Here is a 27,834-nt window from a genome sequence, read left to right on the forward strand (position 1 = left end):
GAGCCAGATATGTAAATAATAGCTAAGAAAATGTGCACAGAGAGCTCAATTATATTACAAGTAAGTTTTAAGGTTTCACCTATAAGGTTTGGATCAGAACCTGAATCATAAGGCCTCAGTATCCAATATTGCTTTTTATAGAGATGTTATATAACATTGATATGTTATTTGGAGTGACTTGTTGGTTATCTTTGGTAGCTGGGAGAAAAGGCGATGAGATTAAATTGAACCTGTACGTGATTTGTTCTAAACTTTTTTAGAAACGCCACCTCCTGGATATATCAGTGAAGATGGAGAAACAAGTGATCAACAGTTGAACCAAAGTATGGATACAGGTAAAAATATTTTTCAAAATTCCTCAGTAATTAGATACACATTTTTGCCTTGTTGGAAACTCACTAGAGTTATTCATAACCCTTACACTTAGAGAAGTTGGGACATATCAAAAAAAAGAATCATCGTGATTTAATCATATTTGAATCTTCAGAGAGAGGAGTCAGTGAAAGATTAACGTATGCTACTCTGCAGAATAATTGTTAGAATTTTCTCTTATTAGAGTAAACAAATAAAAATTGGAGAACACTCACTTTTCTTTTTAAAATATTGATATTCTGTGCTTCTGTTTAAAGGTTTAGGTACTCTATGAATAAATGTCTTTGTGATGAAAGATTCTAATTAATTAGCCCAATAACAGGCTTTCAGAGGAACTTGGAAGTAAGAGATGGGGATCAGCTCTTCAGTGCTCTTTTAACTTACTAGTGAGTTCTGAATTATAGTAGATTGTGTATACAAAATACCTTGTGTATTGTACCTGACCTAATGCAATTAATTTCTAGTATTTAGCTACCAACTTCAAACACAATGAAGAAAAAACTGACGTGTAATAGATATTACACACATCAAAGCTTTAAAACAGTTGTTATGTAATAAAATGTATATAACCCATCAGAACTAATAGGTTACCAGTGAAATAGCTGTGATGTCATTGTAATTATATGTTTTGATCTATTCCACCCTGGTTATATCTTAAGGATTGGACACCTTAATATCACAAATTCCCAAATTATAGCATCCGCTTTTCTACACAGTTTATACTAAAGCATTCTGCAGTTATGATAATTTAAGTTATTTTTTACATGGGGGGGGCTGGGGTGGTTGGCTTTTACAATAATTCTGTTGTTTAAATTCTTCCATTATTTAGACTCCCAAGTGAAGAAGTTTCTGCTATAGCTAATCATACTTATAGCTTTTTGAAATAGTAGATAACCAAGAAAAGTAGATGATGATCATTGGAAATAACATATCGTATCGTATGTTTTTAAAAAAAATTTTTTTTTTGGCCGTGCAGCTTGTGGGATCTTATTAGTTCCCTGCCCTCAGCAGTGAAAGCGCAGAGTCCTAACCACTGGACCTCCAGGGAATTCCCCATATTATACATCTTAATGCAAATATCTTACTGCAAATGATGTTTGGATTTCCGAATATATCTTCCTAAGACATGCATGTGTGTCAAAGAACTGTATTCCTAAATCAGTCATGTTCCTTTTTGCCCCATGATGGACAGTTGCTACTGTGACACTTAGAAATGAATGCCAATAAAAATACACCCTAATGACATCATTAATCATCAGGGAAATGCAAATCAAAACCATAATGACATATCACTTCACACCCTCTAGAACAGCTATAATCAAAAAAGGAGGAAGTCTCAATGAAGATCGGAGAAGTTGGAGTCTTCATATGTTGCTAATGGGAATGTAAAATGGTTCAGTTACCTTGGAAAGATTTGCTATTCCTCAAAGTTAAATATAGTATAACAATATGACCCAGCAATTTCACCCAAGAAAATTGAACCCATGTCCACATTAAACTTGTAAACAAATGTGCATGTAAGCATTATTCATAGTAGCCCAAAATTGGAAACAACCCAAACTATCTATCAAATGATTAATGGATAAATTAAATGAGTTATATCCATACGTTGGAATGTTATTCAACCATATAAAGGAATGAAGTACTGATGCATGCTACAACATTGATGAACCTTGAAAGCATTATATTAGGTGAAAGAAGCCAGGTGCAAAAGGCCATAAGGATTCCAATTAGTGCACAAATGCCTATTCTATAATATAGCTGAAACATGGGAAGAACAATCAGATGAATATAATCATGGGTTATGATAATGGTCAAAATCTAAAAGTGGATAATAAGCTGAATCAACTAAAATGAATTCAATGTTTTGGGGCTAGCTTTGAACGTAACCTAATATTTCTAATTCTGTTTCAGTGGGGGAAGTGTTACTGTCTTTTTCAAAATGACATATTTAAAATTATTTACTGTAATGACAGTGACAGTGTGAATATTTGATTCATGAGATGCTAAAAGTTGGTTTAAATACCAGTCTTCTACCTGCTATCTATTGTTCTCTCAGTGCCGTGGGAAGAATTTTCTGACTGATGCAGGGTCCCAATTTAGAACAAAATTAACCTGTTATTAAACTCTGGTCCATACCTTCCCTGAGGGAAGGACATAATTAAATTGATCTTTCAAGCTCTGCTTGAAATAGAAGGAGTTAATATTTTTTAAAAGGGTAACCAGAGGAGAATTCTCTGGCGGTCCAGTAGTTAGGACTCCGCTTCTACTGCAGGAGGCACGGGTTCAATCCCTGGTCGGGGAACTAAGATCCAGCTGCGTGACCCTCCCCCCCCAAATATATAAATAAGAATAAATATAAACAAACAAACAAACAAATAACCATAGGACAAATAATGCAGAATACAGAACTGTAGGAACAAGTACCTGTTATTTTTTGCTTTGCTTTTTCTTTTTTTTTAAAATTTCTCTGGCCAAGCCTTCATTCTTTAAAGTTTGTGGACATTAAGGAGTAGGCTGAACATCACAGGAAATATAAGTTTGATTTAGTTCTAATTTTTTTTTCTTGTAAGCCAGTCATTTTGTATACCCGTAGACAAGGTTCACATACCCCACTTAGGAGACAGCTTCTCTAACCAAATGCATGGCGGCAGGATAGTATGGTTGGACTCTGAACTAGACTACCTGAGTTTGAATTGTCCCTCTACTATATACTAGCTAGATGACCTAGGCACACAGTTTCCTTATCTGTAAATTAGGAATAATTATAGTACCAAACCCATAGGGTTGTTAATAGTTAATTTTTGTAAAGAAGTTAAATGTTCCTGACTTACAGTAAATACTATGTGAGTATATTTAAAGAAAATATAAAAGGATGAATTAACCATTAAGAAAAAGGAAGAAAGTTGATTGCATGAAAATTAGAAGTAAATTGAGGGACTGAGATCCAGAAGCAGAAGCAGTTTCATCTTCATGATTAGGATCTTCTAAATAAAATAGGAAAATAAGGTTATTTGTCAAGAACGGAGGGTCAGGTTTGAGAACTTTAAGGTAGTGGTCTTATTGGCTATGCCATCTGTGCAGTGTTTTACAGTTTTTAGCATAGATACATAGCATTTCTGTCATTAGATGCATTCTTCACTGTTTTAACCTTTTCGTGCTATTGTAAATGTTTATTTTTCAATTTTATTTTTAATTGTTTTTTCCTAGGATATAGAATAAAATTTCATTTTTGTATGTTGGTCTTTTTTCCTGAACTTTGCTAAAATCACTTTTTGTATCTAGTATTCTGTAGATTCCTAAGATTTTCTATATACGCTACCTTGTCATCTCTTAAATAAAGACAGTTTTACTTCTTGCTTTCTAATCTTTATGCTTTCTTCCTTTTCTGTTCTGGATAAGACCTACAGTAAACTGTTGAATAGAAATACTAAGAATGGATACTTTTGCATTGTTCTTGATCATTGGGGGAGTACATTTAATAATTCCCCCAATAAGTAAAATGTTAATTATAGATTTTTAATAGATTATCTTTATCAGATTGAGGATTTTCCATTCTGTTCCTAGTGTTCTGAGTGTTTGTAATGAGTGGCTGTGGAATTTTGCCCATAATTTTTCTGCATCTATTGAGAGGATAATACAGTTTTACTCTTTTTGAGTGAATTCCACTAAATGATTTTTCTAATAACCAATTTTGACCTTATTTGGTTGTGATAAATTATACTTTTAAAATATTTACAAATTTAATTTGCTAATGTTCTTAAAAGGATTTTCACATTTATGTTTATGAGAGATTTTGGTCTTTAGTTTTCTTGTAATGTTTTTCTGTAGTTTCAATATCATAATTATGCTGGAATCAAAATATATTGGATGAGGTTTTCTAATATTTTCTGAAAGACTTTGCATAAGATTGGAATTAATTCTTCCTTAAACACTTGATAGCTTCTACCAGAGAAGCCATCTTTTATAGTGAAGGGTTTTTTAAATTGGGAGTTATTTAGATTTTCAATTTTTTGTGTTGGTGTGCTAACTCGTGGCTTACAAGATATTTTGTTCATTTCATATGAATGGTAGATTTTATTGCTATAAAGTTATTTCTAATATTCTGTTATCCTCTTGTCTGCAAGATCAAGTAAATCTTGATGACCCAGTTTTTACTTAAAATGTTGATAGTTTGACTTTTCTCTTTTATTCTTGATAAGTCTTGCAGGGGCTTTATCAGTTAATATTTTTAAAGAACCAGTTTTTGGCTTCTTAAACTTTTCTCTTGTGTTTGCCTTTTTACTGCTTGATTTATTTCTATTCTGCATTATTTTCTTCTACTTACGTCCCATTTAATGTGGTCGTTTTAGACCCTTGTAGTTTAAATTTAGGTCATTGATTCTTTTGTTTTTTTTTTTTTTTTTTCACACACACACACTGTATTTTATTTTTACAAGAGATAAATAGACTGACACCAAGCATTGTACATGGATGACCACAACAAAAGCAACGATTGCAATTACTAAACATGAAACACACTCATACTATGGCATAATATTGACATTCAGTCCAGTAATCCTCCATTGTAACAGCTCCTTTACTTTGCAGTGAAAATTGATTTGTATATTCTTTGCCTCTGAGTCCTTGTGGGATTTTTTTTTTTTAATTCAAACAGAAAGTCACAAAAATTATACTCATCCTCATCAGTTCACTCAGTCCCATGTAATTAATTTTTTTTTTCATCTTGATCTTTTGTTAGCACTTTTATGAGTTCATCAGTTTTTCATTAGAGTTCTGAAAATGCATATTCATTCAGTTCAGCAGTACAGTCAGTTACCAGAAACCTGTACTTGTCAGTCTTTTCCATGAATTTCTTGAAGATGAAAGCCTTTTATAGGAACATATTTGCAAAAGCATCAGAGTACACCCAGAACTGTCTGTAAATGACAAAAGACTTAAAAATGACCACTGTCAAAGATTTGATGAAAGTTCATAATAATGCAGTTGACAAGAAAATTAGTTATTTCTGAGATATACATTTTAAAGTAATAACTAGGATTATGACTTATAACATTATACCAGAACATATAAGATTTTTAGAAATTTCATGTAATGTCTGAAACATTTATATTAACATATTTCCATACATATTTCCATACAAATACAAATATAAGATTTTTAGAAATTTCATATAATGTCTGAAACATTTATATTAACATATTTCCATACATATTTCCATACAAATACAAATATAAGATTTTTAGAAATTTCTTGTAATGTCTGAAACATTTATATTAACATATTTCCATACAAATAACCCAATGAAAGTTTAGTATTAGTTGTTTTGTTTGTTTGTTGTTTTATACTGCAGGTTCTTATTAGGCATCAATTTTATACACATCATGTATACATGTCAATCCCAATCGCCCAATTCAGCAACCACCATCCCCACCCCACCGCAGTTTTCCCCCCTTGGTGTCCATATGTCCATTCTCTACATCTGTGTCTCAACTTCTGCCCTGCAAACCGGCTCATCTGTACCATTTTTCTAGGTTCCACATACATGTGTTAATATACGATATTTGTTTTTCTCTTTCTGACTTACTTCACTCTGTATGACAGTCTCTAGATCCATCCACTTCTCAACAAATGACTCAATTTCGTTCCTTTTTATGGCTGAGTAATATTCCATTGTATATATGTACCACATCTTCTTTATCCATTCGTCTGGTGATGGGCATTTAGGTCGCTTCCATGACCTGGCTATTGTAAATAGTGCTGCAATGAACATTGGGGTGCATGTGTCTTTTTGAATTATGGTTTTCTCTGGGTATATGCCCAGTAGTGGGATTGCTGGGTCATATGGTAATTCTATTTTTAGTTTTTTAAGGAACCTCCATATTGTTCTCCATAGTGGCTGTATCAATTTACATTCCCACCAACAGTGCAAGAGGGTTCCCTTTTCTCCACACCCTCTCCAGCATTTGTTGTTTGTTGATTTTCTGATGATGCCCATTCTAACAGGAGTGAGGTGATACCTCATTGTAGTTTTGATTTGCATTTCTCTAATAATTAGTGATGTTGAGCATCTTTTCATGTGCTTCGTGGCCGTCTGTATGTCTTCTTCGGAGAAATGTGTATTTAGGTCTTCTGCCCATTTTTGGATTGGGGTGTTTGTTTCTTTAATATTGAGCTGAATGAGCTGTTTATATATTTTGGAGATTAATCCTTTGTCCGTTGATTCGTTTGCAAATATTTTTTCCCATTCTGAGGGTTGTCTTTTCGTCTTGTTTATGGTTTCCTTTGCTGTGCAAAAGCTTTGAAGTTTCATTAGGTCCCATTTGTTTATTTTTGTTTTTATTTCCATTACTCTAGGAGGTGGATCAAAAAAGATCTTGCTGTGATTTATGTCAAAGAGTGTTCTTCCTATGTTTTCCTCTAAGAGTTTTATAGTGTCCAGTCTTATATTTAGGTCTCTAATCCATTTTGAGTTTATTTTTGTGTATGGTGTTAGGGAGTATTCTAATTTCATTCTTTTACATGTAGCTGTCCGGTTTTCCCTGCACCACTTATTGAAGAGACTGTCTTTTCTCCATTGTATATCTTTGCCTCCTTTGTCATAGATTAGTTGACCATAGGTGCGTGGGTTAATCTCTGGGCTTTCTATCCTGTTCCACTGATCTATGTTTCCGTTTTTGTGGAAGTACCATATTGTCTTGATTACTGTAGCTTTGTAGTATAGTCTGAAGTCAGGGAGTCTGATTCCTCCAGCTCCATTTTTTTGCCTCAAGACTGCTTTGGCTATTCGGGGTCTTTTGTGTCTCCATACAAATTTTAAGATGATTTGTTCTAGCTCCGTAAAAAATGCCATTGGTAATTTGATAGGGATTGCATTGAATCTGTAGATTGCTTTGGGTAGTATACTCATTTTCACAATGTTGATTCTTCCAATGCAAGAACATGGTATATCTCTCCATCTGTTGGTATCATCTTTAATTTCTTTCATCAGTGTCTTATAGTTTTCTGCATACAGGTCTTTTGTCTCCCTAGGTAGGTTTATTCCTAGGTATTTTATTCTTTTTATTGCAGTGGTAAATGGGAATGTTTCCATAATTTCTCTTTCAGATTTTTCATCATTAGTGTATAGGAATGCAAGAGATTTCTGTGCATTAATTTTGTATCCTGCATCTTTACCATATTCATTAATTAGCTGTAGCAGTTTTCTGGTGGCAGTTTTAGGATTCTCTATGTATAGTATCATGTCATCCGCAAACAGTGACAGTTTTACTTCTTCTTTTCCAATTTGTATTCCTTTTATTTCTTTTTCTTCTCTGATTGCCGTGGCTAGGACTTCCAGAGCGATGTTGAATAATAGTGGTGAGAGTGGACATCCTTGTCTCGTTCCTGATCTTAGAGGAAATGCTTTCAGTTTTTCACCATTGAGAATGATGTTTGCTGTGGGTTTGTCATATATGGCCTTTATTATGTTGAGGTAGGTTCCCTCTATGCCCACTTTCTGGAGAGTTTTTAACATAAATGGGTGTTGAATTTTGTCGAAAGCTTTTTCTGCATCTATTGAGATGATCATATGGTTTTTATTCTTCAATTTGTTAATATGGTGTATCACATTGATTGATTTGCATATATTGAAGAATCCTTGCATCCCTGGGATAAATCCCACTTGATCGTGGTGTATGATCCTTTTAATGTGTTGTTGGATTCTGTGTGCTAGTATTTTGTTGAGGATTTTTGCATCTATATTCATCAGTGATATTGGTCTGTAATTTTCTTTTTTTGTAGTGTCTTTGTCTGGTTTTGGTATCAGGGTGATGGTGGCCTCATAGAATGAGTTAGGGAGTGTTCCTTCCTGTGCAATTTTTTGGAAGAGTTTGAGAAGGATGGGTGTTAGCTCTTCTCTAAATGTTTGATAGAATTCACCTGTGAAGCCATCTGGTCCTGGACTTTTGTTTGTTGGAAGATTTTTAATCACAGTTTCAATTTCATTACTTGTGATTGGTCTGTTCATATTTTCTGTTTCTTCCTGGTTCAGTCTTGGAAGGTTATACCTTTCTAAAAATTTGTCCATTTCTTCCAGGTTGTCCATTTTATTGGCATAAAGTTGCTTGTAGTAGTCTCTTAGGATGCTTTGTATTTCTGCAGTGTCTGTTGTAACTTCTCCTTTTTCATTTCTGATTTTATTGATTTGAGTCCTCTCCCTCTTTTTCTTGATGAGTCTGGCTAATGGCTTATCAATTTTGTTTATCTTCTCAAAGAATCAACTTTTAGTTTTATTGATCTTTGCTATTGTTTTCTTTGTTTCTATTTCATTTATTTCTGCTCTGATCTTTATGATTTCTTTCCTTCTGCTAACTTTGGGTTTTGTTTGTTCTTCTTTCTCTAGTTTCTTTAGGTGTAAGGTTAGATTGTTTACTTGAGATTTTTCTTGTTTCTTTAGGTAGGCTTGTATAGCTATAAACTTCCCTCTTAGAACTGCTTTCGCTGCATCCCATAGGTTTTGGGTCGTCGTGTTTTCATTGTCATTTGTCTCTAGGTATTTTTTTGATGTCCTCTTTGATTTCTTCAGTGATCTCTTGGTTATTTAGTAACGTATTGTTTAGCCTCCATGTGTTTGTCTTTTTTACGTTTTTTTCCCTGTAATTCATTTCTAATCTCATAGCGTTGTGGTCAGAAAAGATGCTTGATATGATTTCAATTTTCTTAAATTTACTGAGGCTTGATTTGTGACCCAAGATGTGATCTATCCTGGAGAATGTTCCATGCACACTTGAGAAGAACGTGTAATCTGCTGTTTTTGGATGGAATGCCCTATATATATCAATTAAATCTATCTGGTCTATTGTGTCATTTAAAGCTTCTGTTTCCTTATTTATTTTCATTTTGGATGATCTGTCCATTGGTGTAAGTGAGGTGTTAAAGTCCCCCACTATGATTGTGTTACTGTCAATTTCCTCTTTTATAGCTGTTAGCAGTTGCCTTATGTATTGAGGTGTTCCTATGTTGGGTGCATATATATTTATAATTGTTATATCTTCTTCTTGGATTGATCCCTTGATCATTATGTAGTGTCCTTCCTTGTCTCTTGTAACATTCTTTATTTTAAAGTCTATTTTATCTTATATGAGTATAGCTACTCCAGCTTTCTTTTGATTTCCATTTGCATGGAATATCTTTTTCCATCCCCTCACTTTCAGTCTGTATGTGTCCCTAGGTCTGAAGTGGGTCTCTTGTAGACAGCATATATATGGGTCTTGTCTTTGTATTCATTCAGCAAGCCTGTGTCTTTTGGTTGGAGCATTTAATCCATTCACGTTTAAGGTAATTATCGATATGTATGTTCCTATGACCATTTTCTTAATTGTTTTGAGTTTGTTTTTGTAGGTTCTTTTCTTCTCTTGTGTTTCCCACTTAGAGAAGTTTCTTTAGCATTTGTTGTAGAGCTGGTTTGGTGGTGCTGAATTCTCTTAGCTTTTGCTTGTCTGTAAAGCTTTTGATTTCTCCATCAAATCTGAATGAGATCCTTGCCGGGTAGAGTAATCTTGGTTGTAGATTCTTCCCTTTCATCACTTTAAATATGTTATGCCACTCCCTTCTGGCTTGTAGAGTTTCTGCTGAGAAATCAGCTGTTAACTTTACGGGAGCTCCCTTGTATGTTATTTGTTGTTTTTCCCTTGCTGCTTTCAATAATTTTTCTTTGTCTTTAATTTTTGCCAATTTGATTACTATGTGTCTCAGCATGTTTCTCCTTGGGTTTATCCTGTATGGGACTCGCTGCGCTTCCTGGACTTGGGTGGCTATTTCCTTTCCCATGTTAGGGAAGTTTTCGATTATAATCTCTTCAAATACTTTCTCTGGTCCTTTCTCTCTCTCTTCTCCTTCTGGAACCCCTATAATGCGTATGTTGTTGTGTTTAGTGTTGTCCCAGAGGTCTCTTAGTCTGTCTTCATTTCTTTTCATTCTTTTTTCTTTATTCTGTTCTGCAGCAGTGAATTCCACCTTTCTGTCTTCCTGGTCACTTATCCGTTCTTCTCCCTTAGTTATTCTGCTATTGATTTCTTGTAGTGTGTTTGTCATTTCAGTTATTGTAGTGTTCACCTCTGTTTGTTTGTTCTTTAATTCTAGGTCTTTATTAAACATTTCTTGCATCTTCTCAATCTTTGCCTCCTTTCTTTTTCCGAGGTCCTGGATCATCTTCACTATCATTATTCTGAATTCTTTTTCTTGAAGCTGGCCTATCTCCACTTCATTTAGTTGTTTTTCTGGGGTATTATCTTGTTCCTTCATCTGGTATATAGCTCTCTGCCTTTTCATCTTGTCTACCTTTCTGTGAATGTGGTTTTTGTTCCACAGGCTGCAGGATTGTAGTTTTTCTTGCTTCTGCTGTCTGCCCTCTGGTGGATGAGGCTATCTAAGAGGCTTGTGCAAGTTTCCTGATGGGAGTGACTGGTCATTAATTCTTTTCTAATGTAAGCATTTAAAACTAAATTTCCCTCTAAGCCTTACTTTAGCTTCATACCAAAAGTTTTAATAAGTTATTTTTCATGATTATTATTATTATTCAACATCTTTATTGGAGTATAATTGCTTCATAATGGTGTGTTAGTTTCTGCTGTATAGCAAAGTGAATCAGCTATACATATACATATATCCGCATATGTCCTCTCTCTTGCGTCTCCCTCTCACCCTCCCTATCCCACCCCTCTAGGTGGGCAAAGAGCAACGAGCTGATCTCCCTGTGCTATGTGGCTGCTTCCCAATAGCTATCTATTTTACATTTGGTAGTGTATATATGTCCATGCCACTCTCTCACTTCCTCCCACCCTACCCTTCCCATGTCCTCAAGTCCATTCTCTATGTCTGCGTCTTTATTCCTGTCTACGTTCTTCCCTAGGTTCTTCAGAACCTTTTTTTTTTTAAGATTCAATATATATGTGTTAGCATACGGTATTTGTTTTTCTCTTTCTGACTTACTTCACTCTGTATGAGTCCATCCACCGTGGTACAAATAACTCAATTTTGTTTCTTCTTATGGCTGAGTAATATTCCATTGTATATGTGCACCACATCTTCTTAATCCATTCATCTTAGGTTGACACTAAGGTGGACGCTTAGGTTGCTTCCATGTCTTGCCTATTGTAAATAAAGCTGCAGTGAACATTGTGGTACATGACTCTTTTTGAGTTATGGTTTTCTCAGGGTATATGCCCAGTAGGGGGATTGCTCTGTCGTATGGTAGTCCTATTTTTAGTTTTTTGAGGAACCTCCGTACTGTTCTCCGTAGTTGCTGTATCAGTTTACATTCCCACCAGCAGTGCAAGAAGGTTCCCTTTTCTCCACACCCTCTCCAGCATTTATTGTTTGTAGATTTTTTTGATGATGGCCATTCTGACCAGTGTGAGGTGATAACTCATTGTAGTTTTGATTTGCATTTCTCTAATAATTCGTGATGTTGAGAATCCTTTCATGTGTTTGTTGGCAATCTGTATATCTTCTTTGGAGAAATTTCTATTTAGGTCTTCTGCCCATTTTTGGATTGGGTTGTTTGTGTTTTTGATATTGAGCTGCATGTGCTGCCTATATATTTTGGAGATTAATCCTTTGTCAGTTGCTTTGTTTGCAAATATTTTCTCCCATTCTGAGTGTTGTCTTTTCATCTTGTTTATGGTTTCCTTTGCTGTGCAAAAGCTTTTAAATTTCATTAGGTCCCATTTGTTTATTTTTGTTTTTATTTCCATTTCTCTAGGAGGTGGGTCAAAAAGGACCTTGCTTTGATTTATGTCATAGAGTGTCCTGCCTATGTTTTCCTCTAAGTTTTATAGTGTCTGGCCTAACATCTAGGTCTTTAATCCATTTGGAGTTTATTTTTGTGTATGGTGTTAGGGAACGTTCTAATTTCATTCTTTTCCATGGAGCTGTCCAGTTTTCGCAGCACCGCGTATTGAAGAGGATGTCTTTTCTCCATTGTATATTCTTAACCTCCTTTATCAAAGATAAGGTGACCATATGTGCATGGGTTTATCTTATATTCTTACCTCCTTTATCAACGATAAGGTGACCATATGTGCATGGGTTTATCTCCGGGCTTTCTGTCCTGTTCCATTGATCTATATTTCTTTTTTTGTGCCAGTACCATACTGTCTTGATTACTGTACCTTTTTAGTATAGTCTGAAGTTAGGGATCCTGATTCCTCCAGCTCCGTTTTTCTTTCTCAAGATTGCTTTGGCTAATCTGGGTCTTTGGTGTTTCCATACAAATTGTGAAATTTTTTTATTGTATTTCTGTGAAAAATGCTATTGGTAGTTTGATAGGGATTGCATTGACTCTCTAGATTGCTTTGGGTAGTATAGTCATTTTCACAATGTTGATTCTTCCAATCCAAGAACATGGTATATCTCTCCATCTGTTTGTATCATCTTTCATTTCCTTCATCAGCATCTTATAGTTTTCTGCATACAGGTCTTCTGTCTCCTTAGGTAGGTTTATTCCTAGGTATTTTATTCTTTTTGTTGCAATGATAAATGGGAGTGTTTCCTTAATTTCTCTTTCAGGTTTCTCATCATTAGTGTATAGGAATGCAAGAGACTTCTGTGCATTAATTTTTTATCTTGCTACTTTACCAAATTCATTGATTAGCCTAGTAGTTTTCTAGTGGCATCTTTAGGATTCTGTATGTATAGTATCATGTCATATGCAAACAGTGACAGCTTTAATTCTTCTTTTCTGATTTGGATTCCTTTTATTTCTCTTTCTTCTTTGGTTGCTGTGGGTAAAAATTCCAAAACTGTGTTGAATAATAGTGGCCAGAGTGGACATCCTTGTCTTGTTCCCGATCTTAGAGGAAATGGTTTCAGTTTTCCACCGTTCAGAACAATGTTGGCTGTGGGTTTGTCATATATGCCCTTTATTATGTTGAGGTAAGTTCCCTCTGTGCCTACTTTCTGGAGGGTTTTTATGATAAATGGGTGTTGAATTTTGTCAGAAGCTTTTTCTGCATCTATTGAGATGATCATATGGTTTTTCTCCTTCAATTTGTTACTATGGTTTATCACACTGATTTGCATATATTGAAGAATGCTTGCATTCCTGGGATAAACCCCACTTGATCATGCTGTATGATCCTTTTAATGTGCTGTTGGATTCTGTTTGCTAGTATTTTGTTGAGGATTTTTGCATCTATGTTCATCAGTGATGTTGGCCTGTAGTTTTCTTTTTTTGTGGCATGTTTGTCTGGTTTTGGTATCAGGGTGATGGTGGCCTCGTAGAATGAATTTGGGAGTGTTCCTTCCTCTGCTGTGTTTTTGAACAGTTTGAGAAGGATGGGTGTTAGCTCTTCTCTAAATGTTTGATAGAATTTTCCTGTGAAGCTGTCTGGTCCTGGGGTTTTGTTCGTTTGAAAATTTTTAATCACAGTCTCAGTTTCAGTGCTTGTGATTAGTCTGTTGATATTTTCTATTTCTTCCTGGTTCAGTCTTGGAAGTTTGTGCTTTTCTAAGAGTTTGTCCAGTTCTTCCAGGTTGTGTATTTTATTGGCTTATAGTAATCTCTCATGATCCTTTGTATTTCTGCAGTGTCAGTTGTTACTTCTCCTTTTTCGTTTCTAATTGTATTGATTTGAGTCTTCTCCCTTTTTTTCTTGATGAGTCTGGCTAATGGTTTATCAATTTTGTTTATCTTCTCAAAGAACCAGCTTTTAGTTTTATTGATCTTTGCTATCATTTCCTTCATTTCTTTTTCATTTATTTCTGATCTGATCTGTATGATTTCTTTCCTTCTACTAACTTTGGGGTTTTTTTGTTCTTTTTTCTCTAATTGCTTTAGGTGTAAGGATAGGTTGTTTATTTGAGATTTTTCTTGTTTCTTGAGGTAGGATTGTGTTACTATAAACTTCCCTCTTAGAACTGCTTTTGCTGCATCCCATAGGTTTTGGGTCATTGTGTTTTGATTGTCATTTGTTTCTCGGTATTTTGTGATTTCCTCTTTGATTTCTTCAGTGATCTCTTGGTTATTTAGTATTGTATTGTTTAGCCTCCATGTGTTTGTATTTATTACACATTTTTTCCTGTAATTGATATCTAGTCTCATAGCTGAATTCTTTTAGCTTTTGCTTATCTGTAAGGCTTTTAATTTCTCCATCGAATCTGCGTGAGATCCTTGCTGGATAGAGTAATCTTGGTTGTAGGTTTTTCTCTTTCATCACTTTAAATATGTCCTGCCACTCCCTTCTGGCTTGCAGAGTTTCTGCTGAAAGATCAACTGGCAACCTTATGGGGATTCCCTTGTATGTTAATTGTTTCTTTTCCCTTGCTGCTTTTAATATTTTTTCTTTGTATTTAATTTTTGATAGTTTGATTAATATGTGTCTTGGCATGTTTCTCCTTGGATTTATCCTGTATGGGACCCTCTGTGCTTCCTGAACTTGATTGACTATTTTCTTTCCCATATTAGGGAAGTTTTCAACTATAATCTCTTTAAATTTTCTCAGTCCTTTTTTTTATCTCTTCTTCTGGGACCCCGGTAAGTCGAATGTTGGTGTGTTTAATGTTGTCCCAGAGGTATCTGAGATTGTCCTCAATTCTTTTCATTCTTTTTCCTTTATTCTGCTCTGCGGTAGTTATTTCCACTATTTTATCTTCCAGGTCACTTACCCGTTCTTCTGCCTCAGTTATTCTGCTACTGATTCCTTCTAGAGAATTTTTAATTTCATTTTTTGTGTTGTTCATCATTGTTTGTGTGTTCTTTAGTTCTTCTAGGTCCTTTTTAAATATTTCTTGTATTTTCTCCATTCTGTTTCCAAGATTTTGAATTATCTTTACTATCATTACTTTGAATTCTTTTTCGGATAGACTGCCTGTTTCCTCTTCATTTGTTTGGTCTGGTGGGTTTTTCCCTTGCTCCTTCATCTGCTGTGTATTTCTCTGTCTTCTCATTTTGCTTAACTTACTGTGTTTGGGGTCTCCGTTTCGCAGGCTGCAGGTTTGTAGTTCCCGTTGTTTTTGGTGTCTGCTCCCAGTGAGTAAGGTTGGTTCAGTGGGTTGTGTAGGCTTCCTGATAGAGGGGACTGGTGCCCATGTTCTGGTGGATGAGGCTGGATCTTGTCTTTCTGGTGGCCAGGACCACATCCAGTGGTGTGTTTTGGGGTGTTTGTGAACTTATGATTTTAGGCAGCCTCTCTGCTGATTGTTGGGTTTGTGTTCCTGTCTTGCTGGTTGTTTGGCATAGGTTGTTCAACACTGTAGCTTGCTCTTTGTTGAGTGCAGCTGGGTCTTAGCGTTGAGGTGGAGATCTCTGGGAAAGCTTTCCCTATTTGATATTGCATGGGGCCGGGAGGTCTCTGGTGGACCAATGACCTGAACTTGGCTCTCCCAGCTCACAGGCTCAGGCCTGACACCCGGCAGCGCACCAAGACCCTGTCAGCCACATGGCTCAGAAGAAAAGGGAGAGAAGAAAAAATAAGAAAGAAAGAAAATAAATAAATAAAATAAAATAAAGTTATCAAAATAGAAAAAAATTATTAAAAATAAAAAAATTAGGAAGTAAAAAGAAAAAGAGAGAAAAAGAAAGCAGAGAGCAACCAAACCAAAAAACAAATCCTCCAATGATAAAAAGCGCTAAAAAGTATATTAAAAAAAAAAAAAAGGACAGTCAGAACCCTAGGACAAATGGCAAAAGCAAAGCCATACAGACAAAACCACACAAAGAAGCTTACACATACTCACAAAATGAGAAAAAGGAAAATACATATATATTAAAAAAAATTTAAAAAGGAAGAGAGCAGCCAAATCAGTGAACAAATCTACCAGTGATAATAAGCTCTAAATACTAAACTAAGAATAACGTAAAACCAGAGACAAATTAGATGCAGAAAGCAAACCCCAAGTCTGTAGTTGCTTCCAAAGTCCATCGCCTCAATTTTGGGATTATTTGTTGTCTATTCAGGTAATCCAGAGATGAAGGATACATCAAGTTGATTGTGGAGATTTAATCCGCTGCTCCCGAGGCTGCTGGGAGAGATTCCCCTTTCTCTTCTATGTTCACACAGCTCCTGGGGTTCAGCTTTGGATTTGGCCCCGCCTCTGCGTGTAGGTTGCCTGAGGGCGTCTGTTCCCCGCCCAGACAGGACAGGGTTAAAGGAGCGGCTGATTAGGGGGCTCTTTCTCACTCAGGCTGGGGGGAGGGAGGGGTACAGAATGAGGGGCGAGCCTGTGGTGGCAGAGGCCAGCGTGACGTTGCACCAGCCTGAGGCACACCATGTGTTCTCCCGGGGAAGTTGTTCCTGGATCATGGGACCCTGGGCGTGGTGGTCTGCACAGCCTTAGCGTTTCATGCCCGTCTCTGGTGTCCGCACTGATAGCCGTGGCTTGGGCCCGTCTCTGGAGCTCGTTTAGGCGTTTCTCTGAATCCCCTCTCCTTGTGCACCCTGAAACAGTGGTCTCTTGCCTCTTAGGCAGTTCCAGACTTATTCCCGGACTCCCTCCCGGCTAGCTGTGGTGCACTAGCCCCCTTCAGGCTGTATTCACACAGCCAACCCCAGTCCTCTCCCTGGGATCTGACCTCCAAAGCCTGAGCCTCAGCTCCCAGCCCTCACCTGCCCCAGCAGCTGAACAGAGAAGCCTGTCAGGCTGGTGAGTGCTGGTCGGCACCCATCCTCTGTGCGGGAATCTCTCCGCTTTGCCCTCTGCACCCCTGTTGCTGTGCTCTCTTCCATGGCTCTGAAGCTTCCCCACCGCTACCCCCCGTCTCCGCCATTGAAGGGGCTTCCTAGTGTGTGGAAACTTTTCCTCCTCCACAGCTCCCTCCCAGAGGTGCAGGTCCCATCCCTATTCTTTTGTCTCTGTTTTTTCTTTTTTCTTTTGCCCTACCCAGGTATGTGGGGAGTTTCTTGCTTTTTGGGAAGTCTGAGGTCTTCTGCCAGCGTTCAGTAGGTGTTCTGTAGGAGCTGTTCCACATGTAGATGTAGTTTTGATGTATTTGTGGGGAGGAAGGTGATCTCCATGTTTTACTCCTCCCCCATCTTGAAGACGCCCCCCTTTCATTGTTATTTAATTATTATTATCATTTAAGTATTTTTGAATTCCTCTTGCGATTTCTTCTTTGATCCATGATTATTGAGAAGTTTGGTCTTTTAGAAGTATGGGGGTTTTATAGATCATTGATTTCTCACTTAATTCCATTATGATTCAAATACGCTATGTATGATTTCAGTCCTTTGAAATTTACTAAAAATTATTTTATGCCACAACATGGCTTATTTATCTTGATGAGAGTTCCATTTATAGTTTAAAAAATGTTGTTCAATTGTAGTGTTACTCTAAGTGTCACTTAGGATCATTGATGGTATTGTTTAAATCTTGACTCTGTCTGATTTGTTTCTACTTGTTATACCACTCAGAGAGGAGTGTTAAAGTCTCTTAACTGTGGCTTTGGATTTGTCTGTTTTTCCTTTTAGTCCTGTCAGTTTTTGCTTCATGTATTTTGAATCTCTGTTATTAAGTGGTGCACATTTAAATTGTCCTTCTGATGAAGTGACCCTTGTTATAAAATGTGTCTCATATAAACATCACCATATATTCTTATTTCACAGGTGGCATGGTATATTTACTTTTACCATCCTTTTACTTTTGGTCTACCTGCATCTTTATATTTAAAATGTGTCTGTTGTGGATACCTTTTTATGTCTTACTTAATCTAACAATCATTGTCTTTTAATTGGAGTATTTAGTTCCTTTATAATTAATGTAGTTCTTGATAATCATTGGGTTTGGGTTACCATTTTGCTATTTCTTTTTTGTCTGTGCCATCTGGTTTTTGTTCCTCTGTTCCTGATTTCCTGACTTCTTTAGATTAATCAAATATATTTATATTTGAATCCACTCTGTTTACTCTCTTGAGTTTGTAGCAGTATCACTTAGTATTATTTTCTCAGTGAGTGTTCTCGTGATTACAGTGTATATCCCCTATCATCACCTTCTACTTAGAATGTTACTTAAATTGTAATATTTTACAACTTCATATGAAATATAGGAACTTTACAACACTATAATTCCATTCACCTACCTCTGTCGTTTGTGCTACTGTTTTCATATATTTTATTTATAAATATGTATAAACCCCCAAATGTTATTTTTTGCTCTAGACTTTGAGGTTTTTAAAAAAATTATTTTAAAGAATTGAAAAGTAATGTTTTTTATTTACCTACCTTTTTTTTCCATTTCTGCTCTTCTTTTCCTGTAGAAATTTGTCCAGTTGTTTTAGCACCGTTAGTTGAAGATACTTTTCTTTCTTCATTGATTTACCTTGGTTTCTTTGTTGAAAATCAAGTGATAAGGTATATGTGTGTCTAACTTTTGGTCTTCTCTAAGCCAGTTCAGTGACTTTATTTCAGATAATCTGTTTTTCAGTTTCGTAACTTCCATTTTAAACTCTTTATCTGATAAGTCCAGTATCTGGTTTATATGTAGCTTTGCTTGTGTTAACTTTAAAGTCTTGATTATGGGTCAGTTTTTCCTACTTCTTTGCATGTCTCATGTTTTTTTAGTTGGATGCTGGATATTGTATATAAAATAATACTAGAGTGTAATATAGATAATATTTTCCTTATGAAAGACTCACCCTTTTCTTTCTCTGGTTGACAAGTTGGGGATCTAATCTCTTCCATATATTAGGAGTTGAGTTGAATAGGTGATGATTTAATCCTTAACATCAAATCACCTCAGGTTTGAAGGAGGGGCAGTCCCCTACCTCAGCAGGTCTTTCAGATATGAGTATGGTGAGACTGTAGGATCTCTCATTGCTTTGCAGGCTTTGCCTGAAACTTCCTGTGCTACCATGTACTACTCAGCTAAAGACATGAGGGTTAGAATTGGCTAATGAAGAAGACTGTATCTGTGGTTGGGCTTCTCAGATTCCAGTTGCCAGTGTGTGGCCATTAAAATTTCAGCCAGTTTCTCCTTTGGCAAGTACAATCCTACATGTGTCTGTGTCCTAACTTGGCAGATACTCCCAGCAATGAAAATGGTTACCACTCTCTACTTAAATAGGAAGAGCTCATCCTTCTCTAAACTACTTCACTTAGACTTAAATGGATCTACAGTTTTTGGGTCACTTTTTGGTAAAAAATATAATTTTTTTTAGTGTTTCTGATATTTTCTTATTGTAGGAGCAAGGTTTTTTCCAACAGTCTTCTACATTCTAACCATAAGGGGAACCCTATAGAAGGTACTAATAAAAACAGAAGAGCAACTGTATTCTCATTATGAACATAATTCATGCTTGTAGAAAATTTGGAAATACATAGAACATAATAAAGAAACATGAAGGAAGTATGTATTTTTAAACTAGAATTGACATAGTACCTATTTCTTTTATTTTTGCTTAATCTCATATTTTTACCATTCTATGTCAAATAAAAGTTAAACAGTATTTTACAGGTTAAAATTATGTTGCAACATTTTGAATTATGCAACAAGTGATGTTCATTATAAAAAATTAAACAGGTAAAACAAGAAACTTTAAACATTATGTATAATTCATAAAAAACAGTACTGCAACGAACATCATAGAAAGATAAGTAGAAAGTGACAGAGGAATTTGCACCTAGGATCTCAGATTCTAGAAATTCTGTTCTTAACTACTGCACTAGACTTCCTCTGGCTCGTTTCAGATGACATGGGGAGAAATGCCTGCTTTTGCAATATATTGCTGAGGTAAGACTTGTTTGGTGATTAAGTAGGGATATGGTTGAAGGAATAATCCATCATGATTCTCAGTTTTTTGAAGGGTTTGTGAATGTGATTGGTCTGTGTATTCAGTAAATGAGATTTTTTTTAAAGCATATGTTTAAGCCTTTTTTGGTATAAAAACAAAATCGTAAATAATTTTAGTTCTTCGGGATTATCTCTGTAATATGAATGCAAAGATAAAACTAAATGATTTTAAGGCCTTTAACTTTCCTGTCCTTCCATATATGCCTTTTGAAAGAATAAGTCTATTTTTATTTTCTTATTTGAATGATAATAACTTATGGTTAGTTAACACACTGAAACTTATAAAAGTAAAATATACATTTCTTTGCCATTAATTTTGCTCAAGAAATTCAAAGTAATTTTAATATTTCTCAAAAAGTTATAAAATAGATACTAAACATGTAACATCTCATACCAAAATGAATTCCATTTGGAGAAAACGCTTAAATTAAAAAATGAGACTCTAATTTCTAGGACATGCGTTGAAGAATTTTTTAAATAATCTGAGCAAGAACTATGCAACATATAAAACCATAGAAGAAAAGGTTGATAAATTTGAATATATAAAATTGAAAATGTTACCACTGCACACCTGTTAGAATGTTCAAAATATGAATTCTGGCAAGAATGTGGAGCAGCAAGATCATTGCTGATGGGAATGCAAAATGAATGGTACAGCCACTTTGGAAGACAGATTGGCAGACTCTTACAAAGCTAAACATACTCTTACCATGCGATCAGCAGTCATGCTCCTTAGTATTCACCTAAAATAGTTGAAAATTTATGTACACACAGAAACTTGCACATGGATGTTTATAGTGGCTTTATTCATAATTGCCAAAACTTGGAAGCAACCAAGATGTCCTTCAGTAAGTGAATGAATGAATAAACTGTGGCATATCCAGACAATGGAATGTTATTCAGTGCTAAAATGAAAACTGCTAAATAAAGGCATGAAAATACATGGAACCTTAAATGCATATTACAAGTCAAAGAAGCCAGTCTGAGAAGGCTACATACTTTATGATTTCAGCTGTGTGATGTTCCAGAAAAGGCACAAACAACTATAGAGACAGTAAAAAGATCAGTGATTGCTAGGGGCTAGAGGGCAGGGAGGGATGAACAGGTAAGCACAGAAGATTTTTAGGGAAGTGTAACTATTTGGTATGATACTACAATGGTGAATACATGTCATTATACATTTGTCAAAATTTGTAGAATGTACAGCACCAAGGATGAACCCTAATATAAATTATGGGCTTCGAGTGATAATGATGTCTATGTAGGTTCCTCAGTTACAATAAATGTACGTTGTGGCACGCGACACTGATGGCAGGCGAGGTTATACATGTATGTGTACATGGGTATATGGGAACTCTTGTACATTATGCTCAATTTTGCTGTGAACCTAAAAGTCTAAAAAATAATGTTATACAAAATTTTTTTTACCTTGAAAGACCTACCAAAACAAACCAAAAAAACTTGGGGAAGTATTTGTAAATGTATGACAAGCCTAATAACTGATTTTAAATTTAAAACCTACAAATTTTAAATTTAAAACCTACAAATAAAGAGGAAAAAGACAGTTAATAGAAAAGGAACATAAAGAACATGAGTGCACTATTTATAACAAAATAAAAATAAGTAAAATTTTAAAAAATCAGTGTTGCCCCATTTAAACCTTTCAAATTGTTATATGTCAGAAGGTAATGACATGGCATGAAGAAACACTAGCTCATAAATTGTTGGTGGGTCTAAACATTTTGGGAAGGTACTTTGGTACTTATAAAAGTTTAACCTCACGTTCCTTTTGATCTAACATTTCCTTGTTGAAAAAATGTATCCTACAAATATCTGCGAACTTGTATGCAAGGTTACGTGCACAAGGATTTCTCTAGATGTTTTAGCTGCAAGTAATATAAACTAGCTTTAAATAGTGAGATTATTACTTCTCATAACTGGAAGTTCCAGACTTCAGTAGAAGCATGTATATACGAATAACTAATAGGTTAATCCTCATTTAACCTGGCTCTGTTCAAGAAAAAAGTTTCTAGAAAGTTCTGTTAGCTAATAAATTTTTAGCTTAATTTAAGTTCTAAAAATTTTATATATGATTATAATCAACTTTTCTTTTCATAATATATAGTTGTAACTTTTATCACATCTGACTGGACTCCTTTTATTAGTCTAAACTAATGAACTGTGACTCTACTTGTCACGTCTTATAAGTATTTAATAGAGGGAGTAAACAGTTAAAAGATATGAAAAATTGGGCAGTTTCCTCCATTTCTAATAGTGGCTTTGTTTATTTTATCTCAGCTTCAGGAAACAGCAGTGAGTTTTAGTTCATTGTTCTAAATATATTTTGACCTTTCATAGCTGTACCTGTTGTGACTTGCCAACAGATTTTTCAAACTGAGGAATAAAAAAAGAACATAAGAACTTTGTTATGGAAGGCTGTTCTGTCTTCTCAAAAATCATTATCACCTGTTCTTTATTTTTGATTCATTTGTTTATGTGTGAATTGCTGTTTCACCTGTGTTGCCTGGTATTTTAGGTCATGGTTATAGTGTGGAGAGGGGAGAGGTCTACAGGGGGCATCTCACCTTATTCTACATCTATGCCATTGCTATATTTTTAAAGCTTGGGAGCTGTAAGTCATGCTTTTTTGGGTAACATTCTCAAAATATGTAGAGAATAATGATAAGAAAACAAAATTTATCCTACAATTATGATTATTTAACAACAGTTTACAACAAATATGTTTTAAAATTTAGTTGCATGAAATTGAGTGAAGTAATCTCTCAGTCACTGTTTTTCTTGTGTCTGTGGTTCTTCCTTCTTTTTCTTATTTTATGTGTTTGTGCCCCCTCCTCCCTTATTTTCTTGATTAGATTTAGCCAGTTTACCTAAAACTGGAAGAAATGAATACTTTTCTAAGAAAATATAATTTACTGAAACTGACTCCAGGAAATAGAGCTGTCTGAACAGTCAACCTTCATAGAAGAAATAGAGAAGTGTCTTAGAATAAACCCTAGAAAATTTTTAACTGCAAATAATTTCACACGGGAATTCTACTGAAATATTAAAGAATATGTTATTCCAATGCTAAGTAGTTTAAATAAACTGTTACAGAGCATAGAAAAGACTTAAATCTTTTAGCTTGTCTTTATGAGACAGCGTAATATTTGTGCTTGCAACATAGATCTACAGACCAGTATTGCTTACGATTATTGATGCACAGTTCCTAAATAAAGAATTTTCTCTCTCTCATCCTCACAGCCAGCATCATACTTAATGAGCAAATACTAGAAGTAGTTCCTTAAAGTTAAGAGTAAGCCAAGAATTTCTGCTATCACTACTGTTTTATCAAAATGTGACATACCCCAAAATGATTGATAAATTATATCACATAAAAGTTTTTTTGACACTGCTTAATCAAAATTGGGATGAAGAATCATAAGCCAGATGACCAAATATTTGCATCCCATACCATGAAAGGACTAATATCACTAAAACATAAAGAGCCTTCTGTAAATCAGTGAGAAAAGTGATCAACACCACAATAGAAAATTGAGCAAAAGAAAAAAACAGACTATTCACAGGAAGGAAATAAAATATAAACAAGTATACAGCTGCTCAATGTCATTTATAAGAGAAATTAAAATTAAATTAAATACAAATTAAAACTATACTTGTTAAGACCTTGTTCCTACTTATCAACAATAGCACATGAGCCTCCCCTATTTATGTTGTTACTGGGAATGTAAACTGGTACAACCTCTATAGATGCCAATTTTGGCAAAATTTATCAAATTACAGATAGACAACCCTTTGATTTGGCAGTTTCTCTTTTAGAGCCTACCCTTCAGATACAATTGAGAATATGCATACTTGTGAGATTAGTCATTAGAATCTTGGTTCTTAAAGCAAAAGATTGAAGATAACCTGAATATCCATCAATATGGGATCATAATATTCCATAATGTAATGTTATGCAGCTAATAGATGGATGGATAAATAGATACGTAAGTAAAAGGGAAAGATGTCAACATCTCTGATAGAATAAGTAATATAAAAGCAAAGTTCAGGGCTTCCCTGGTGGCGCAGTGGTTGAGAATCTGCCTGCCAATGCAGGGGACACGGGTTCGAGCCCTGGTCTGGGAGGATCCCACATGCCGCGGAGCAACTGGGCCCGTGAGCCACAACTGCTGAGCCTGCGCGTCTGGAGCCTGTGCTCCGCAACAAGAGAGGCCGCAATAGTGAGAGGCCCGCGCACCATGATGAAGAGTGGCCCCCGCTTGCCGCAACTAGAGAAAGCCCTCGCACAGAAACGAAGACCCAACACAGCCAAAAATAAATAAATAAATAAATAATTATTTTAAAAAAAAAAAAAAGCAAAGCAAAGTTCAGAACTGTGTTACCATTTGTACATAAAAAGCAGGAGGCACAGAACACAATATGTTTGCTTATATGGTTTGAAGAATATTTCTGGAAAGGTACACAAAGAACTGGCAACATTGGATGCCTTTGGAAGAGGGTAGCTTGAAGCCAGGACTTTTTTGTATCTTTTGTATATTGAAGCTTCCAAAATTAAACTTCCATTAAGCAGTTGTATATTTTGAATTCTTGGTATGTAAATTATCTGTATTATCTGTGACCATTACAACCAGATACAATCAATTTTATTATTATTTGGTCAGAACTTATGGAAGTACTTTTACAGCTGTTTTAAAATTGAATCTTTTGTTTCAGGATCTCCAGCAGAACTGTCTCCTACTACTCTTTCCCCTGTTAATCATAGTTTGGGTAAGTTGCAAATACTTTTCCCCTACTGTTTTTATACCTTTTTAATTAAATGTCCTTTCTGGTAATTATTTTCCATATATATAGAAAGAGATCCCAGTGAATAATCAAATGATTGTTCAGATTAGTGCTTTCTAAAAATGATACTGATAATGTGCCTCAATATTACTAAAACTCTTTTCTCCTGGCACATATAAGAAGTTAATAATCTTTTTATTCATGGATATCATATTCATTATTCATGAAAAATTTTCTTAAATGGCTAGATTTTTATGTATATATTTAGTTTCTGATATATTTTATAATAGCAATTATTCATATGAGATGTGTGTATAAGTATATATAGACATATATCACTCACATATATACATGTAGTATGGGAGATTATTTATATATATGTGTGATAGCTAATACATACATATATACATGTATATACGGTCTATAGTTTATTCTTGGTCTTCATTTTACCTATTTCACGATTTCTTTTCAGTTTCTACACATTGGAATTTATTCTACAAAATTGTCATTTTTTTCCCCATGATATTGCTTATGATGCATTTTAATCAAAATTACAACACTTTAATACATGTGATCCTCGTTTTCTCATAAAATATGTAGATTCTTTTGATTCATATTCTGTTTCCACTTGCATGCTGTATTTTTCTTTTGTATGTTTTATTACTTTATGTTTCTTGTGTATATTTGGGTTTTCTATTTTTGTAACTAGGGTAACTCAGTGAGAATCTCATGTTAAAATAGACAATGTCAAAAATATGTCATATTTTGTATCCTATCATGACATTTTTTTTTCCCCTGTGGCTTTTGACTCATTAATCCTTGCTTCAGCTTTGTTCTACTCTGTCCTACCCAAAATTAACTTTATAATGCAAATTGACTGTGGCACAAGCAGGGTAAAACTACTGTTAGAATCAATGATTCACCATAAAGTCTAAGAAAGCTGTTTGAAGATTAGAATAACTTAATGAGATAGGGGAAATTTGAGAAATTGAAAATCCAGAGTGATCTTTGGAATCTGGAGTTCGTGATGTAGATGTTAAGTCTGTTTCCTGGGCTGTTGCCGGTGTAGGCTGGCATAGAACATGTAAAGGTGATGATATTCAGTCTATTCTTGGCTTGAGGTGGCTTGAATTATTCACACACATTTCTTTTATGTGTTTGTTTTTTCTGCCCCAGATTTGCAGCCTGTTACTTACTCAGAACCTGCATTTTGGTGTTCAATAGCGTATTATGAATTAAACCAGAGGGTTGGAGAGACCTTCCATGCATCACAGCCCTCACTCACCGTAGACGGCTTCACAGATCCATCAAATTCAGAGAGGTTCTGCCTAGGTTTACTCTCTAACGTCAACAGAAATGCTACAGTAGAAATGACAAGAAGACATATAGGTATGTTTTTTTTCCTTATGTGAAAAACCAATGCCATATACTCATAATGTGAGCATTATGTGGTTCACCACATCAAGAGATTGTGTGCAAAAAAGCCTGCCTTCTCTCTCTCACCTTAAGGGCAGTCACGTTTAAGTGCACAGCTTCACAGCTTTTAGTAGATCCTGGTGATCATTCCATCTGCGAACTTTTATCTTGAGCTTCTGTTAATTTGGCACCCTCAATACTGGGAAGTCCTTCAATAAATACGTGTTAAAATAACTTTACTCTGCTGAGCCTCTACCAGTCATAAAATTGTCATGTTCAGATTTTAGGGATGTAATTTTAACAAATCATGAATTTTTTTTTTCAGTTTGTTTACGTCTCCTAGTTTTTTCCCCCTTTCAGTGAATTCATATATCAGATCTGCACTCTGTTAATCTGAAGCAGGATATCTAAAACAAGAACTACCATTTAATTTGTTCAAAAATAATTCATAGAATCTGAAAATGTGGTAATCCCAGGCACCCTTTCAGCAAGTTGGTGAGGTGAAAACAATTTTCACAGTGGTACTAAGATGCTGTTTGCCATTTTCACTCTCGTTCTCTCTTGACTGTACAGTGAAGTATTCCAGAGGCTTACAAGGCTTATGATTTTGCAAGGAATTAAACGTAGACTCTGATGAGAATTCTACTGTCTTCTCTTAAGCCAGACATTAAGGATATTTGCAAAAATATAAAACATTGCTACTCTTCTCACTGATTTTTTCTTTGGTTTGCAAAATAGTTATTTTTCATAAACTTGTTTATATTAATATGTAGTGGGTTTATTATTTTGATTTTCAAATGAATTAATAAATTTTTTTGAATCTCAGTTTTCACACATAATATGGTAAGTTTGCATAGATGTAATCCACATAAACAACAACTCTTTGGGTCGTCAGTATTTTTTTGACAATGACGTAAAAAATAGTTTGAGTGCCACAAAAATAACTGAACATAGTTCTCATCACCTTAAAGTAACTTCTTTTAATAATAATTAGCTTCTGTTCATTTAATTAACCATCACTCGTATGAGAAATAATGCTGATCACTAAAGAGTCAGTGTGATATTGCAAAGTACTAGTGACTTCAGAGGTCTGTTAGTTGGCTCCATGTGGAATTTCTCAAATCTTGCTTGATGTATAAATTTTATATAATCTTCCTAAGGTACTCAGGTATCTTATAGGTGAGGAAGGCCTCTGAATATCTGCCCTCTTTTAACTAAAACAGTTCTGAATTTTCCATGTTCTAATTAGGGCTCTGCATAAAAATTTAACAAAACGTTTACCCTACCTTATTTACTTCTGTACAAAATTTTAGATTGCTGTAATTATTGGATCATCGTTTTTTACTTTTGATTTCTAGTTTATTGGGTGCTTTTGATCAGAAACTATAGCCTGAAAAATCTCTACTTTTTGGACTTAATGTTTTCCTAACGGTCAAGTGAACAACTTTATTTTTTATATAAGTATTCTGTAGTCATTAA

The 27,834-nt window shown here is 35.0% G+C and overlaps 1 protein-coding gene across 2 annotated transcripts in view; it reads left to right on the plus strand.

Annotated features, from left to right (window-relative positions):
- The window catches only part of SMAD2 (SMAD family member 2), a 105,511-nt gene that overhangs the window by 64,015 nt on the left and 13,662 nt on the right, over positions 1 to 27,834 (plus strand). For both annotated transcript variants that reach the window (XM_057526466.1, XM_057526465.1), the window contains 3 exons: positions 261 to 335; positions 24,871 to 24,924; positions 26,116 to 26,328. In XM_057526466.1, coding sequence (XP_057382449.1) covers positions 261 to 335; positions 24,871 to 24,924; positions 26,116 to 26,328 — 342 coding nt within the window. The remainder of the gene's footprint in view (positions 1 to 260; positions 336 to 24,870; positions 24,925 to 26,115; positions 26,329 to 27,834) is intronic.

This window comes from Balaenoptera acutorostrata, chromosome 13 (assembly GCF_949987535.1).
Source record: "Balaenoptera acutorostrata chromosome 13, mBalAcu1.1, whole genome shotgun sequence".
In the NCBI taxonomy this organism is placed as follows: domain Eukaryota; kingdom Metazoa; phylum Chordata; class Mammalia; order Artiodactyla; family Balaenopteridae; genus Balaenoptera; species Balaenoptera acutorostrata.